Consider the following 17,938-nt stretch of genomic DNA (forward strand, 5'->3'; position numbering starts at 1 on the left):
CGACCTCCCTTCAAGGCCTCCTGATTCCATTAAAGTTCTATAGTCTCTATTGTTATTCTGACTGTGTTCATAGTTAAAACGCTGTCCAAATCAACTATGCTGTTACTATTCTGGGTTTGTTCATTAGCTATTTAGACTGAAAACATCTGAATGTGACCATCGATTTGGCCGTCATTCCTTATTGCTCTGGAAGGTCCTCCCCTCTTCGTGCTCTGAAGCTGTTTTTAGGAGTATATGCTGAGTTTATTTTAGTTTTTAAGCAGGGTTTCACTCAATAGTCCCAGGGAGCCTCAGTCCCACGGACCTCCACCTGGCCGCGCCTCCGCATTGCTGGGATTAAAGGCCTGTGCTCCGACCCACCGAAGCTTATTTCCACTTGCTGAGTTGCCCTCTTTACTATCACTGGCCATGTTCTTTGCCCCCAAATCTGCCTCAATTTTAAAATCGTCACGCTGAATCTGCCGGAGTATTTATCTTTAACATCTTTTCTGAGGTTAACACTTGCTTGGGTCTAAATTACTTTCAACTCTAATGTGACGACCTATTCCTTGGGCTTTAGATAGTAAGTGCATTTCATGTGATTAGTTTTATTAATAGGATCGTCTAGTCTCTTGACAGTTGCTTTCTACCACGTTTCTAAAAAGTTGCTTTTTATGAACATGAATGAGAAACAACAAAAGTAGTTTTGAAAGTTCAACCATGTCATGTTACAATAAATACGTTTTCCTACATAAACAAAGCGTACATTTGTTTGTTTGGGATATATGAGGTAGATGACTGTGTAATGTACACAGTTCTCGTGATACATATCGACTGGTCCTCACTCACATTTTCCCGTCTGGATACAGGGACACTGAACCCTGGGAGGTCCAGAACATCTGACTCTGAAGTCTCTGATGTAAACTACCCACGTTTGAACCAACCAGCTCTTCAGTTCCGTCTTCTCAAATCTACCACAGTCCCTACCCCAGCACAGGAGGCGGAGTCCTCCTCGGTGGGTCTCAGGCGAAGCGTAATCAAGTCAGTTACATCTCGACCTGCTCTAACTTCACTCGGAACAGCAAAACTCAGGCTCGTCCGTAGGCTCCAGAGGAGACTAATGTACGGGAAGAACCCGGAAGTACCATTTACTCACCGGAGGGCCCCGCCCCTTTGAGCGCGCACACCCGTGGGAACTCCCACAATCCTCTGGGCGCAGCTCCCAGAAGGGCAGGCACAAGTTGCTTGCCGGGGTGGCTCATAAGCCCTGGTTTTTGGGGGCTCCGCAAGCGGGGACTACATTTCCCAGGGGCGAACGCGCCGGAAGTAGCACAGGTTTTTGGCGTTCGGTTGCCACTAACGCAAAGTCATTCACTAGAAAGAGCTGAAACTTTGTGGTAAAAGCAAGAAATCCCTGGTTAGCTCTGGGCTCCACGGAGGGAGGCGGAGCCAGCGGCTGGGCGGGGGCGGGGACGGTGGGGTGGGGTGGGCGGGTGTCGATTTTGTGTTTCTCTGTCTGTCTGTCTTTCTCCCTGCATTACCTGTGTCGCCTTCTGCTCCTGCGCTCAGGGCCACAGGGGCGGACGCAGAGGACCAGGCTTCGGGAAGGAGAGGTCGGGGACGGGGTCTGACGGAAGCTTCCCCTGAGGTACGGACTGGAGCCGGGGACGAGCCTCTGAGGCCGGAAGTGCCTGCGAGGGTCGCCGGGGAGGGAGCTGCTCGCGGAGCGCCGAGGCCCTGTGAGCGCTCCAGGAGCTGAGAGGGTTGTGGGAAGTGAGGGAAAGCGCGCATTGAGGAGGCTCCCAGAAGAGTCTGGGATCTGTTGCCTGCTCGGGCGCCCGAGTCGGCCATTATTCCAAAGGAGGGCTGGGGAAGGATGAGGTCATCATTGCTGCTCATGTAAGATTCAGGAGCGAGTTTGCTCATTATTTATATTTGAGAAACGAGGTTTTGCTTTTAGAGTATAGAATTGTCAGTGAATGAAAGATGAAGGTGCAAACAGACGTCTCCAACATTGTAGCCCTTACATCGTCCCTTCTCTTTCCGCTTAGTATTCCTGATCTTTGTTATCTCTCTGCAATCACTTCTGATCACGAAGATGTTGTAGACAGGAATCTCTAAAGCTTGGCATTAGGTTTTGTTCTGTTTGGAGTTGTGCAAATCGGAATGACTAAATCTGTAATATATTTGTAGTGAGTACACTTATTTCTACTCTTAGTTTTTTCAAGACTATTACCTGACATAATTCTTGAACTTCTGTTGTGTAGCTGAAATTGTGTAGTTTCTGCTCTTGCAGCTCTCTTCCCTGTGGATCTTCCCGTTCCCACTGTCACCCACAGTGCCGCACATCCAGCGTCAGCCACTCAAACCCCATTAACCACCGTTTTGCTTCTTCCTATGAGATAACAGTTTCAGATTCTACATGAGTGAGATTGTGACCATTTGCTTTTTTTTTTTTTTTTTTTTTTTTTTTTATCTCAAGACAGGGTTTCTCTGTGTAGCCTTGGCTGTCCTAGACTCATTTTATAGACCAGGAAGGCCTCGAACTCACCGAGATCCACCTGCCTCTGCCGCCCAGAGTGCTGGGGTTAGAGGTGTGCACCACCGTGCTGGCTGCCTGTTTAAAGATTATTTTTTCATCATAATTCTGTTTGTGGGGTTATGTGTCCCTGAGCACAGGGCTGGGAGAGGCCAGAAGTATAGATCCACTACAGCTGCAGTTACAGGCATTGTGAGCTGTGAGGACACGGAGCTCCTGTCCTCTCGAAAGCCATACCAGCCTCTGAGTCTCTCCTGCCCCAGCGTTTGTCTTTTTCTGTAGCTTATTTTACTTGTTACTGTCCGTGTTCACCACGTTGTAGTAAATGATTGGATGTTATCCCGTGGTCTGTGAACTGCATTCTGCATGGGTTTATCCACTCAGCCTTGGTGGAGTTGTGTGCCGTGGCCATGCAGACCATGCTGGAAGGAAAGCAGGAGTGTAACTATCTCTGGGAAATGTGTAAAACACATAAATATCATGGAAGTGCATACATGTGTGTGGTGGAGATGGCTCAGTGGGCACCGTGCCAGAAAACATGCAGCTGTGCAAATCCGGATGCACCAGTGCATGTCTGTATCCCAGCCCTCCTATGGCAGGATGGGAGAAGAGAATCCCTGAAAGGCTGGCTAGCCTGGGGTATGCAGGGGCAGGAGAGAAGGAGGATAATGAAAGAAGAAAAATTTGTTTGTGAATTTTGTGGGGAGACAAAATGTACAATTTCCTAATATCTCAGATGTGCTCTTGAGAGCTGGGCATGGTGGTGCATGGCTGTAATCTCAACATGGGAGATGGAGGAAGGAGCATTTGGAGTTCAGAGCCAACCATATACAGGAGACTGTCTCAAAAGTCAGTTTAACAAACAATCCTAAGTGTACTGAGCCGAGGGTTGGACCTGTTGGCCTAGAGTGGTGGTTCCCATTTGGTTGTGGACGCTCCCTGGTGCAGTGTCTTAGTAGTTCTGAGGGCTGTGTGTGCTGCTCAGATCTTGTGAGAAGAGGTTGAATGCCCGTGAATGCAGTGCAGAGCACAAGACAGTCCTCCCCACACCCCAGACAGAGTAATTGGGTCATCAGTGCTGAGGTTGAGGAACCCAGTTCTAGACTTAAAAGACCTAGGACACTTGAAATGAATTTAAAATAACTTTGTGTAAAATATCCCATAATATGGACAGGGGGAAACAGATCACACTGACCTCCTGGGACTGCATGCTTTAGAGCTAATTATCTTCATAAAGGATCATGGTTTAATTGATGCAGTGTAGGCTGGAATCATACATGCGCCAGGGCACTCAGGAAGTGTTCCAAGGTGTGCGATTCCATTTACTAAAGTGGGTGCAGAATGCTGGACGGTGCCTGAGCATTGCAGCTGCAGCCCCTCCAGCCTTGCTGTGCTCCAGCCCTGAGTGTTCAGAGGACTTGCCATTTGGATGCTGTGACCCCGTCAGCCTTGATGGGTGGCTTCCAGTAGGAAGATGTCCTCACGGTAGGAGGAGAGGCCCAGTTCCAGGTCTGGCTGCATCTCAGGATGGGAGATGGGATCCCCTCTGCTGGCATCTCCTGGAGGAACGTCAAGGCAGACCCGCTTATGCTGTGCACTCGCACACTGACCCCTTGAGCATTGGCTGTCTGGGGTTAGGAGAGGGTCAGCTTTGTGTGACTCCTGTCTGCTGCTAATGTGTGTGAGGGAGGCTGAGAGCAGTGGGAGGAGAAAGTGGGTGGGGATGCTTGAGAGATAAAAGTAGTGGATGAAATCGTACTGACATAAGTCAGGCTGGGAACATCAGGTCACAGTCCAACCAAAGGCTTTCTTTCTGTCCCCAGGGGAGGAAGCTGAGGAAGAATGGCCAGCTCTAAGTCTCAAGACATGGTCTGTGTAAGTTGGATTTTCTCTATTGACATAGGGTGACTTTCAGGTTAGGTGACTCCCTCCCGTCTTGCTCTGTGAAGCTCCCCAAGGATCTGAAATCCTCCTGCACAGTCTGCTCCTTCACAGTGAGGGCTGGAAGGTCAGGGCACTTCCTGTTTGTGCCTCTTTCCAGCTGGCACCGGGGTTCTCTTGGAATGCATTCCTCCACATCTGCTCTCTGCTTGCTCTGTGCTCAGGGAGGACTGTAGTGGAGGCGTCATTCCCACAGGGAAACGGGCTGTGGGTTCAGAACTGTGAGGTGATGGTCTCATGTGACTGCGCTGGGAAACGTGACTGACATTTCCAGTGTTCTCAGGCTGGCGACCAGGGCGTGAGAGTGAATGTCCTCAGTGCATGTGTGGGACAAGGTGACCTGCTTGGGAGGCTTAGGAGAGAGTTCAGTGATCGGAGGGGAAGGTGATCGTGGTCTCTAGAGTTAGGGAGGACCTGAGACACTCTGACACCTTCCAAGGTTTGTTTGTTTGTTTGTGTAACAGTGAAAGATTAAACCCAATACACACGCAATTTGGACTCTTACATAGTATGTAAAGTCATTCTCATGACAGAAAAATCTTAATGATATAATGTGATACCGTAATAAACTCAAGGTGTCACAGTATGCCTTAGTATTCTACACTGAAGCGGGTGGCATTTCTCTTTTGTGGCATAACTTGAAGGATGCGGGTGGATGCAAATGCACATGTTTTGGATGTGTAGGTGGGCACAGTCATGGTTTTGGGGAGCTCATGCAGGCAGGTGTCTTGAGCATTTCCATGTGGCTCCTTTCCCACTCTTGAGTCCTTTCCCTGCTGTTTTCCATCTTGAAAGCTTCCCCAGTTTCACTCTGCTTGTGTTTGTGGTTCCAGGGTTCAGTGACATTTAGGGATGTGGCTGTTGACTTCTCTCAGGAAGAGTGGGCCTGCCTGGATGCTCCTCAGAGGGTGTTATACAGGGACATGATGTTGGAGATCTACAGCCACCTCGTCACAGTGGGTAAGGCCATCTGTCCCCATGAATGGGGGATGTGTCCTCTACACTGTTGGCTTTGCTCACTCTGAGTTAGAAGATAGTACCATCTTTCCAGCAGTAGCTGAAGCTGGGCCTGGTGGCTGATTCCTGTCATTGCTTCACTCAGAAGGCTGAGGCAGGAAGGTTGCTGTGAGTAATCACCCTCACATACGTGCTGAGTTCCAGGCTGGCTTAGTTTACAGGGTGAGGCCTTGTTTCAGACAAAGCAAGCAAACAAATAAATGAAATCAATAAGGAGGTGAATCCATGACTAGAATCAGGGGCTGGAGAAATAGCTTAGTGGTTGAGGGAACCGTTTGCTCTTGTATAGGAGCCAGTTCAGTGCACAGCACCACAAGGCGGCCCACAACCATGTGTCCCTCCCGTTCCAGGGATCTGATGCCCTCTTCTTGACTCTATGGGCCCCATGCATGCATGTGGTGCTCAGTCATATGCAGACAGTTCATATACACAGAAAATAAATTCAAATCAGTAGAATTTTAAAAGAGGGAGCTGAGTTCCTCCTCCTTCCCAATGGAGTGTTGTGAGATTTTTTGTGTTGAAAGTAGGAGCGTCAGGAAGCTCCTGCTTTTCCCACCTTTGTTGGTCCTCTGAGTGAGCTCTAGGCTCAGCGAGAGACCCTGTCTCAAATGCTAACGTGGGCAACAGTCAGCAAACACACTGAGTACTGCACGTGTGCATGCGTGTAGATGCACTAGATACACTTGTGACAGATGCTCATGAATGCGTACATACGTGGTACCTATGTACAGCTGAGTGAAAGAGCTGCTGTGATTTGCATAGTAAGAAATCAGTTGACTCAGTAGAATCAATTCAGGACGGAAGTGGACGCCTTCTGTCCTTAGTGAACACTTCCTTTACCCGCTTTTATTGGAAGTTTTAGGGTGAGAAGTTTGTCTTTCGTATTGAGCAACTCTGTAAGAATGAGGTATCAATGTGAAAGAAAGCAGCATAAATAACAATAATGGTCACAGTTTTCATGGCTGGGAATGCAACTGAGGTCGGACACCTCCCCAGCATGCTCAAAGCCTTACTTCCATCCAACATTACTAAATAAATAAATGGAAATTTTAAAAAATGACTTTCTGTTATTATACATCAGATAGTCTTCAAAGTATTTAAATCTAGTATTTAATCTTAGTATCAACCCTAACCAATAGATATTATTAACTCATTCTAAGTTATCATCTATTGTTACTGTTTTTATTATTATTGTTATTACTAATTTTATTTTTTGAGGCCTGGTCTCACATGAGTATGGACTTGCTATGAAACTAAATCCATCCTTGAACCTTCTTATCTGCCTGCTTTCATGCTTCAAGTGTTCTGACTATATGTGTGTGCCACTATGCCAAGACATTAGATGGGAAAATTTAGCAAAGACTCTTACGGGACTTGTCTGAATAAATGGCAGTATTAGTGAGGTGCAGAGATGGCGTTTACACTGGACAGGGTAGCCTAAGGGTTCATATTGTCACCCACTCAATTACACTTTCCTCTTCAGTGACAAGCTCCTGTCTGCACTGAAATGAGAATAAAACCCTAATCTGAAAGAGCTGGCATTTTACCCAGGTTGCCTTTTCCTTTTACTCTGAAGTCTTTCCTCGTATTATTTTGGCTCTTAGAATTTTTTATGTTTTTTTTCTGAGACAAGGGTCTTGCTGTGCATCCTAGATGGCCTGGTTCATTCCCCCACTGCTGGGTTTACAGGCGTGATCCACTAAGCCAGGCTGTATAGACCTTTATAATAAATAAGTCTGTATTTTTGAAAATTTGCACAGGCAGGGCATGGTGGCACACACCTTCAATCAGCATTTGCGAGGCAAAGACAGACAGATAAAGTAAGTTCAAAACCATCTTAGTCACATATCACATTCTGGACTTCCTTGGATAATAGGAGAGATTGACTCTCTCAAAAAAAAAAGTCTTAATTATGTGGCTTTTTCTTTCTTTCTTTTAAGTGGGAAGTTCGATTTGCAAACCAGATCTGATCACCTTATTGGAGCAGGAGAGAGAGCCCTGGATGGTTGTGAAGGACAAAACAGACAGGCCAAGCCCAGGTGAGTAAGTGTAAGGTGAGACTCCAGCATTGCCAGGCACAGCATGTGGTCAGAGGCCCCACATAGCTGACCCTGGATTTGACAAACTTCCCTCAAAGGTCCAGGGCCTGTGGAAAACATGCCTGAGCCCTGGGAAGAAAGTCAAGGTCATAGCAAAAGCTGTCGAAGGGGCTTCTGTTTCAGGAATCACTTGAAGTTGTTCTTGTTTTCTTCCCTCTCACTGGAGCAGGTACCCTCCTTCTGTAACTGCCAGAAGTGTTTTGTTATTTGTTGTGTATGTGCACACATGTATGCAGGTGTCCAAAGAGGCCATAGAGAGTGTCAGGTCCCTGGGGTGGAGTTATAGGTGGCTGCTGCTACTCTAACCCGGGTCTTGTGAAAGAGCTTTTGGTGTTTTTTAACCACTGAACCATGACAAGACAGCTTGAACACCAGTGAAAGCTGCAACACAGTGAGGCATACCTAATATTTTAATTCTGAGTCCTCATAGTCACTCTAGACCAGGTGTGATGGTGTAGACTATGCTTTTAACCTCAGCACTGGGAGGTGGAAATGGCAGCTCCCTTGGGCTTGCATCAAGTCAGCCTGGTTTACTTGTCAAGCTCCAGGAGAATGAGAGACCCTGACTCAAAAAGAGTAGATGGACAAGCCAGGGAAACTACCTCTGAGCGTGCACACACACACAACACAGCCTTCTACCTAGTTTGGCAGGGAGCCATGATGGCTCTTCTTGGTTGTCAACTTAACCACGTCTGGAATTAACTGGAACCCAAGCAGCTGTGCACATCTGTGAGAGATATTTGTCAATCATTTGAAGTTGGAAGACCCATCTTTGGTCCAGGTCTCTTTAGGTGGAAAGAACCACCTTAAATCTCAGCCAGACCTTAAAAGGTGGCAGCCTGTAAACAGAATGTAAAAGAAGGACGCTCTGCTCTTTCTGCTTCTGCTCACTGTCCCACCAAATCCACCCCTTCCCTGGCACTAGAGCCTTCTTTGAGATGTCAGCGTGTACTGAAGAACAGTGAGACATCGGCCTCACGGACTGAGCAGCTATTCAGTTCTTCAACTTTATGTTCCATTCCTTTGCCTGGGCATTTCCTGATTTCATTTTTATTTTATGAGCTGAGTAAGAGTCTAATGTTTAAATGTATTACATTGTTAGTATGCATTCCTCTGTTAAAGAGCATCTAAATTGTTTCCAATTTCTGGCTGTTATAAATAAAGCAGCAATGAACATATTTGAACAAGTCTCTGTGAAAAAATGAAGTTTCCTTTGGGAATATGTTTAAGACTGGTATATGTGGCTCTCGAGTTAGATCAATTCCCACCTTACTGAGGAACCAACACACGGGTCTCTACAGCAGTAGTTGTTCAAACCTGCACTCCCACCTGAAATGGATGTGTGCTTCCCTTACTCTAAATACCAATTCTTTGTTTCAGCAGTTATTTGTGTTTTGTTTTGTTTTGTTTTTATTTTAATTACTTCTTACAGTCTATACTTTTGGGGTGTAATTTCATCATTTTGTTCTACAACTTTTTGTTCTGGTGTTCCATTGCTAGAGTGACATCTTTTCCATTATTTGTTATGTAGATACAAAGTGCTAGGAATTTGCCTCTTACAACGGCCTTCATCGTGTCCCCTAATTTTGAATGTGATGTGTCTTTATTTTCCTTCAATTCTAGGAAGTCTTTAATTTCTCTCTTAATCTTGTCTTGACCCAGTTTTTATTCAGTACTGTGTTGTTCAATTTCCATGAGTTTGTAGCTTTCTGTTTTTCTGCTGTTACTGATATCCAGCTTTAATCCATGCTGATTAGACAGCATTCAGGGTGTTATTTGAATTTTTTTTGTATTTGTTGAGACATGTTTTATGTCCATATATGTGGTCAATTTTGAAGAAAGTTTGATGTGGTTCTGAGAAGAAAGTATAGTTTTGTGTGTTTGTATGTTTGGGTGAAATGTTCTGTAAATATCTGTTAGGTCAATTTGGTTTATAATGTCCGTTAGCTCCGGCATTTTTTTTTTTTTGTTTTTTTTTTTTTTGGGGAACTGTACCTGTTTTTTATTTTATTTTATTTTTTCACAATTTATTCATTATATATCCCAATTGAAGCCCCCTCCCTCAACTTCTCCCTGTCCCACCCTTTCTCCCTCTTCCTTCCTATCCCTTTCCCCTATGCCACTGAAAGGGGGAGTTCTCCACCATTGCCATATGCCTATAGCTTGTTAAGTCTCATCTGGACTGCTTGGATCTTCCTCCTCAGTGGCCGAGCAAGGCCGCATCATCAGCGGTGAGTGAACAAAGAGCAGTCAACTGAGTTCATGATAGAAGCAGCCCCTGGTCCCCTCACTCAGAGATCCACATGGAGTCTGAGCTGCCAAATGGCTACATCTGAGCAGGGGGTCTAGGTCTTCTCCATGTATGGTCCTTGATTGGTGCATTTTTTAAATTTCAACTTACTCACTTTGTATCCCAGATGCAGTCCCCTCCCTCATCTCTTCCCAGCCCTACCCTCCCTCCCTCTTCTCCTCCAATGCCCCTACCCTAGTCCACTGATAGGGGAGGTCCTCCCCCCCACTTCTGACTGTAGCCTATCAGTTCTCATCAGGACTGTCTGGATTGTTTCCTCTGTGGCCTGCCTGGTAAGGCTGCTCCCCCCTCAGGAGGAGGTGATCAAAGAGCTAGCCACTGAGTTAATGTCAGAAACAGCCCCTGTTCTCCTTACTAGGGCACCCACTTGGACACTGAACTGCCATGGGCTACATCTGTGCAGGGGTTCTAGGTTATTTCCATGATTGATCCTTGATTAGAGTATCAGTCTCAGAACAGACCCCCTGGACCCAGATATTTTGGTTCTGTTGCTCTCCTTGTGGAGCTCCTGTCCCCTTCAGTCTTTCTATCTCCCCCTTCTTTCCTAAGATTCCTTGCACTCTGCCCAGAGCTTTGCTATGAGTCTCAGCATCTACTTCGATACCCTGCTAGGCAGAGTCTTTCAGAGGAATCTGGAAACAGGAGCTCCAGGATTTTTCTTGCTTAGTTTTTGTCTGGATGATCTATATGTTGGATGGAGTGTGTCACTGCAGTCTCCCAGTATAAGTGTGTGAGGGGCAATATGGGCTTTAAGCTGTAAAGTTTGTTTGTTTTACTTTATTAAACTGGGTGCCCTATGTTTGGTGCATAGACGTTGGTGGATTTTTCCTTTGTTGAGCATGTAATGTCCTTTCCTATCTTTTCCACTTAGTTTTGATTTGAATTCTATTTTGTCACATATTATAATGGTTACACCAGCTTTCTTCTTAAGTCTATTTGCTTGGGATGGAAGATTATTTTCTGTTCTTTTACCGTGAGATGATGTTTATACATAGTGTTATGGTATGCTTATTTGGTGCAGTAGAAGGATGTTTTTTCATATACATTATGTTAGTTTGTGTCTTTTGTTTTTCTTTCTTTCTTTTTTTTTTTTTTTTTTTTTGAGGCAGGATTTCTCTGTGTAGCCCTGCCTGTCTTGGAACTCACTTTGTTCCAAGTGAGTTCAAACTCACTTGGCCTGGCCTCAAACTCAGAGATATGCTGGGCACCACCTTCACAAAATGGCAGCCACCCCGAGGGGAGCTCACAGGTGCCTTTTAATGCCAGTTAGGGAATTCCAGGGACAGTAAGGTCATCTTTATTCTGACTGTCAAAGGCTAGAGTCAAGGGTATGGGCACTTAAGGGATTGGCTAGGGCTTTAGTCAGGAGTCCCAGCCTTCCAAGCCAGTTCAAACCAGTTCCAAACTGGCACTCTGCACAACCTTATCTTTTCCAGCCAGATGCCTCAGCTGTTTCTGACTGGTGTCCCATTCCTATGGTTTTTCCTGTAACTGGTATCTCATTTTTGAGGAATGCAGACTTAGGCCTGCTCTGCCTAGCAAGAAACCAAAGCCTGTCATAGAGTCAGGATAGCCAACTAGATAAATACTAAATCTGCCCCAGCTTGTCCAAACATCAAGCAGGCCCAGTCAGAATAGACCAGAGCTGTCTGGGATGTGTTGGGGGTTGGTCACTGGCCCTCAAGATCTGGTAACTGCCTGGATAAACCTATCCTTGTTATGTAAATCTGCCTAAGACATTGTACCTGATTGGTTGGTTAAAGGCCTAAAACCTGGGCAGGGCAGAATAGGGTAGGCATAGCTAAGGTTCCCTCGGCTTTGGGTTCAGGAGAATCACAGGAAACAGAAAGACAGGAAAAGAGGAGGAAGGAGGACATCATGGGTTAGTGTGGAGGAGAAGAAACCACATGGGCTGGGAGGAAGGATTCCAGTAATGTCATGGAAAGGCCCAGATGAAAAATTACAAGCAAGTATTTATAAGATTATGGGTGGAAGGTAGCCCAGATAAGGATGGTTAAGGAGGATGGCATTGAATGGGGGCTGTGAGGTGGATGGGGAGATTACTGAGACAGTGTAGGTGAAATATCTACCCAGCCCAAGGTAAACAAGGCAGTTATAAAAATCAACAGGTGTCTGTGTCTTGTTAATTGTGATAGCGGGTTAAATAATGCTCCCACAGTAATCTTGGGGCTTATAATAAATAACATTGTATAGCCCAACACTCATTTTTATTTACAGCAACAGGGATGGTACGGCAGTAGACTGCAGACGTGCCAGCTAAGTGACCTCGATTGGGGTTTTCTGGTGTCCACGGAGGCCATATGACTCTGATTAAGATTTTCTGGCTCCTTGGAATTAAGTCCTCTCAATGTGGTTACTTCAGTACAGTCATAGTCTCATTAAGCAGACATTCAGCTGGCCCTTCGGCTACTGTATAGGTTCCTTTTTCTACCACCCTTTTCCTCCTTTATTGCACCTTTCCAACCCCCCATCACTAGGTAGGAGAAAAAGAAGGCTGGAGAGCAACGAGGACATCGATATCATTAGAGTACTTTCTGCTGATTAGGGGCAGCTAGTTTTGAGGGACAAATTTGTTTTGGCCTTCAGGCTATCCAATATTTTTCTTCTTTTTGCACATGACCACGTGACAAACTGCAACAACAGCAACCACCAGCAGCAACAGACACAGACTCAGCCTCTCTCAGGGCTCTAGCATTTCCATACCTTCTCAAGGTATATAATTCTCAGAACTCCAAAAGTCATACACTTGCAGAAATTATCTGCAACCAGCAAATCACGCCCCTGGCAGAGCACGTGGCAAATCATAGTCTGCTATTCATTTAATGGAGTTTGTGTGTGTGTGGGGGGGGGGATGTGTATGTTGATGAGTATTAATATTATATGTTGATTTCTCTTTTAGTTAAACAGCAATTACTGCTAGAGCAGCTGTATATCCAAATCACCACACAGAGACTAGGATTTATTTAATTAACCTAGAGCACAATGCTGAGCAATAATTACTCCATCCTACACCTCCAAGCTTCCTCCCATTCAGATTTTACACATTATACTAGCTTTTTATCATATCGTAGGTCTGGTTCATCTCTCCTGGTGTTTCTAGGTCCTCTCCTCATGGATCTCACCTCCCACTCTTCCTTCCTCCTCCCCTCCGGACGAGGATGTCCCACCCTATTCTCTCCATTGCTCAGCATTGGCTGGTTGTTTTATTGTCAATACAGAGAACGAAAGGTAGCATGTTTACACAAACTTGAGACAGGTAATTGTTAGAATAATCCTCACAGTGCAATGTCTGGATTGAAACCAGGTAGTAGGGTACAGAAATCAGCATTTGAATGATCAAGGGTAAAAATTGTGTTCATTCCACAAGAACATTATATCAACATGTGTGTATGTGTTACCAGAAAATAAAGAATTCTTACTTTCTCCCTTTTTTACAGATTTGGAATCAGATTGTGATGCTGAAAATATATCTCCAGAAAATTATATTTATAATAGAAATTTACCCAAAGAGAGTATAAAACAATTAAGTGAAAATTTTGACCTCAAGCACTTCAGTTTTAATAATGACCCCAACTATAGTACATCCACGGATCTACAGGGTAATGAAGGAGCTGCTGATCAAAAGATTTGTTACAAGGAACAAACACCTACTTATACCTGCCTGAGTTTTACCCAAAATATAGAAAAAGCATATCTATGTAATGACTATGGGAAGTACTTTGGTTGTAATCCAAGTATTATTCATCATCAGAGTACTTGTACTAGAGAGAAGCCCTATGAATGTCAGGAATGTGGGAAGGCCTTCAGAATCCCCCAACATCTTACAAGACATCAGAAATCTCACAGTGGTGAGAAACCTTTCAAATGTGATGAATGTGGAAAGGCTTTTCATCTTCCTGACCTGCTTAAGTACCATAAAACCATTCATACAGGTATAAAACCATTTGAATGTGAGGAATGTGGGAAGTCCTTCAATCGTTTCTCCAACCTAGTTGGGCATAGGGTTATGCATGCTGATGTGAAACCATACGAATGTAATGAGTGTGGGAAAGCCTTTAAACGTCGCTCAAACCTCATACAACATCAAAAAATACATTCTGGTGAGAGACCTTTTCAGTGTAAACAATGTGGAAAGGCCTTCATTGCTCTGGCACAGCTTATTAGTCACGAGACAGTTCATACTGGAGAGAAGTTATTTAAATGTCAGGAATGTGGAAAGGCCTTCAGACTCCCCAAACAGCTTACAAGACATCAGAAATCTCACAGTGGTGAGAAACCTTTCAAATGTGATGAATGTGGAAAGGCTTTTCATCTTCCTGAGCTGCTTAAGTACCATAAAGCCATTCATACAGGTATAAAACCATTTGAATGCAAGGAATGTGGGAAGTCCTTTAATCGGTTCTCCAATCTTGTTGAACATAGGATTATTCATGCTGATGTGAAACCATATGAATGTAATGAGTGTGGGAAAGCCTTTAAACGTCGCAAAAGCTTCATGCAACATCAGAAAATTCATTCTGGTGAGAGACCCTTTCAGTGTAAGGAATGTGGAAAGGCCTTCATTGTTCTGGCACAGCTCACTCGGCACCAAAGCATTCATACTGGAGAGAAGTCGTTTGAATGTATGGAATGTGGCAAGAAATTCAGAACTGGTGAACAGCTCACTAGGCACCAAAACATTCATACTGGAGAGAAGTCATTTGACTGTAAGGAATGTGGCAAGAAATTCAGTACTGGATCACACCTGGTTCAGCACCAGAGTATTCATACTGGTGAAAAACCCTTTGAATGTAGTACCTGTGGGAAGGCTTTTCGGCTTCAGGTATACCTTTCTGAGCATCAGAAAACTCACATTGAAGAGAAACCTTTTAAGTGTAAGCTGTGTGGCTCAGCCTTCAGACGTAAGTACAAACTTAGTGAACATCAGAGAATTCATACTGATGAGAAACCTTATCATTGCAAGGAATGTGGGAAATTCTTTCGTCAAAGGTCAAAATTTAATCAACATCTTAGTATTCACAGTGGAAATAAACCCTTTGAGTGTAAAGAATGTGGGAAGTTCTTTAGACTTAATATACATCTCATTCGTCATCAGAAATCTCACAGTGGTGAGAGGCCTTTTGAATGTAAAGAATGTGGAAAGGCTTTTCATGTTCCCAGCGAACTTAATAAACATAAAATTGTTCATACGAGTAAAAAACCCTTTGAATGTGAGGTATGTGGGAAGTCCTTCAAGCGGGCTTCCACTCTCATTCAGCATAGGATTATTCATGCTGGTGTGAGGCCATTTGAATGTAATGTCTGTGGGAAAACCTTTAATCGTAGCTCAAACCTGTTTCAGCATCGCAAACTTCATTCTGGTGAGAAACCCTTTCAGTGTAAGGAATGTGGAAAGGCTTTCACTGTTTTGACAAACCTCACTCGGCACCAGAATATTCATACTAGAGAGAAATTATTGTAATCTGAGCAGTGTGGGTCAATCTTCAGACTTAAGTCCCAACTGAAAAAACATCAGAGAATTATTCTAATGTGAAACTTTCAGTGGATGGAAGGTGGAAAGGACTTTGTGGAACAACCCTTAGAAATCGTCAGAGGATCCATACTGGTGAGAATCCCTATCAGTGTAAGGAATGTGGGAAAGCTTTTCAACATTATTACCAATTTTCTGGGACATTTTAGAATTTATATTGGAAAGAATCTCTATGAATTTAAAGAATGTGGGAAGTATTTGTGGTAGAGACCTTAATGTACATCAAAGAATTCACAATGGTGAAAAACCTTACCAGTGTTAAGAATGTGGGAAGACCCTTAGTGCAATATGAAACTTGATTTGACCTGCTAAATTTGATATGAACAAGAAGTCTTATGATGTAAGGAGTATAGAAAGGCCTTCAGTAATTCTAAGCTATCTATCAGAGTTCTTATAGGTGAGAAATTCTATGACTATCAGTAAGGTGGAAAAATGTTTAGATTTAGTTCAGCCTTCACTGTACAGTGCAAAATTCATACTGATAAGAAAGCCGATTACTGTAAAAGACATGGAAAGACCTTCAGTTGGAGCTCAGGACATCTTCAGTGTAAAAGAATCCATGATGGTGTCAAACACGATGGATACAAGGAATGTGGAAACATTCACAGAATTAGCTCAGTGTGTCCATATAGGTCTCAAAACTTGTGAATATGAAGAATGAGTAAAAGCCTTTATTGTAAATGATGAACTTCCAAAGAATCAGAAAATCCACAATCACCAGGAGTCCTATGCATGTAAGGAAGATGAACAAGTCATTGCATGAAACTTTACTGGTCATCAGAGAACTCACATTGGGAAGACTGCAACTTAAAAGAATGTGGCAACTTTAATCTGCCCTAGGATGGTCAACATTGGAATATTCATTTGTTGTTGATGCCAAGAAACCTTTAATTCATCAATCATTAGTCGCCAAGGATAGTCAAGGAGAGTAGTGTTGGAACTAAGTTTATCTGAGATGAATTCTTTGCCCCCATTAACATCCCATGGCTCCTGTGATAATAGACTGGATGCTTGCTTTCTGTCTAATTTGTCAGTGGCCAGCACAGTACCAGCCAAAGGTGTGACAACAGGCTTATAACAGATAATGAAATCCTTGAGAGTATTTGGTCAATGATCATATTCTGTACAATACCTTTTCCCTTTTTCTCACTTTTATTGGCCTTAGTATAACTGACATGAAAGGCTAATTGCACTTTAGATAGTTTAGGGAAGCATCATGCATTCACACACTTCAATTTTAAGTATCTTCATTCTGGATACATCTAATGGCTGAAAAGGAGTATCAAAGGATTTGAGTTCAGCTTCCAAACATAGGTATGTAAGGTGTAATCTTGGGTAAATACGAGTTAAAAATTGAAATCAACCTCTAAGTGGGTAGCATACTGCTGTTTGGTGCAACATGAAATATAATTCAAGTTGTGTGGTATAACTGATGCTGTGCTTGGTACACACACACACACACTCTCTCCCTTATTCTTTCTTGGATTGTATCTTCTTTTCATCAGGTGACTTGTGTAGTTGGAAAATTCAAAACCCACCATTGTGTGAAAAGAATAGAGAAACTGTTCTCAGTCTTTCCCAGAAAGAGGTTGAGTGTCCTGGGGGAACACTGATTGATAATCTAGCCAGGATAGAATGGATTCTCCCTTTTGTCCAAAAGTGACTGAAAAGGCAATTTTCTGAAAGCCCTGTTTAGAGTAATTAAAGACAGCTGCTAAAAGGATGACCTTTTTTGCCTAGTCTCCCATATTATATATTAGAAAAAAAAAAAAAAGAAAGATAACTTAGATGGACTTAAAGATAATAAATATCTTTATATCGGTTCTGGGAGGTAGCTGAAAAGGTAACAAAATAAACAACAAAAAACTGATTGTGAGACAAGACCTTTTGGATACATGGAAAGCCACCATCCCTTTCTTTATTGATGAAATAGACTATAGATACCCAGCAAAATTTTGGTACTTGACCTTTCTCAGAAGAGGTGAGTCAACCCATCTTTGTTTTTGAATGGACAGATCCAGAGGGAGATTACACAGTGTAACTTACCTGGAACAGGTTGCCCCAAGGTTTTAAAAGTTTTTCAACCCCCTAAGATGAGATACTAAGTGGTGGCCTCTTGCCCTTCCATCAGAAATTTCTTGGAACCATACTCGCAAAATATATGTATGATCTACACCTGGCCTCTAAAACTAAGAAAGATTGTAAAGGACCACTGAGGGGCTCCCATAAGAGTTATCGAGCTTGGGCTACACAATGTCACCTCAGAAAGCCCTACTTTGTACATCAGGAACTTCCTGGTGCGGGAAGTCAAAATGAGTCTCAGAGTGGAATTGTGGCCACCATTCAGATCCCAACACTAAAGACCAAGAGACAGGTTTGAAGATTCCCAGGCTCATCTATGTATTTCTGATTCAGTATACCAGAGTTTGTGGAAATGACAACATTTTGATCCACCAGAACAAATTGGGCACTGAGTCCCTAATCTTGGCTAAGACTGAACA

General features: G+C 43.7%; 1 protein-coding gene across 1 annotated transcript; it reads left to right on the plus strand.

The window, feature by feature from the left end:
- Positions 1-1,197: 1,197 nt before the first annotated feature.
- Positions 1,198-17,161, plus strand: LOC110563267 (zinc finger protein 780B-like). The gene is made up of 6 exons (XM_060366526.1): positions 1,198-1,396; positions 1,549-1,627; positions 4,342-4,393; positions 5,293-5,419; positions 7,417-7,515; positions 13,345-17,161. The coding sequence occupies exons 3-6, from the start codon at positions 4,361-4,363 to the stop codon at positions 15,366-15,368; spliced, it is 2,283 nt and encodes a 760-aa protein (XP_060222509.1). The 5' UTR covers positions 1,198-1,396; positions 1,549-1,627; positions 4,342-4,360; the 3' UTR covers positions 15,369-17,161.
- Positions 17,162-17,938: the final 777 nt, after the last annotated feature.

This window comes from Meriones unguiculatus, chromosome 14, assembly GCF_030254825.1.
Source record: "Meriones unguiculatus strain TT.TT164.6M chromosome 14, Bangor_MerUng_6.1, whole genome shotgun sequence".
Taxonomy (NCBI): domain Eukaryota; kingdom Metazoa; phylum Chordata; class Mammalia; order Rodentia; family Muridae; genus Meriones; species Meriones unguiculatus.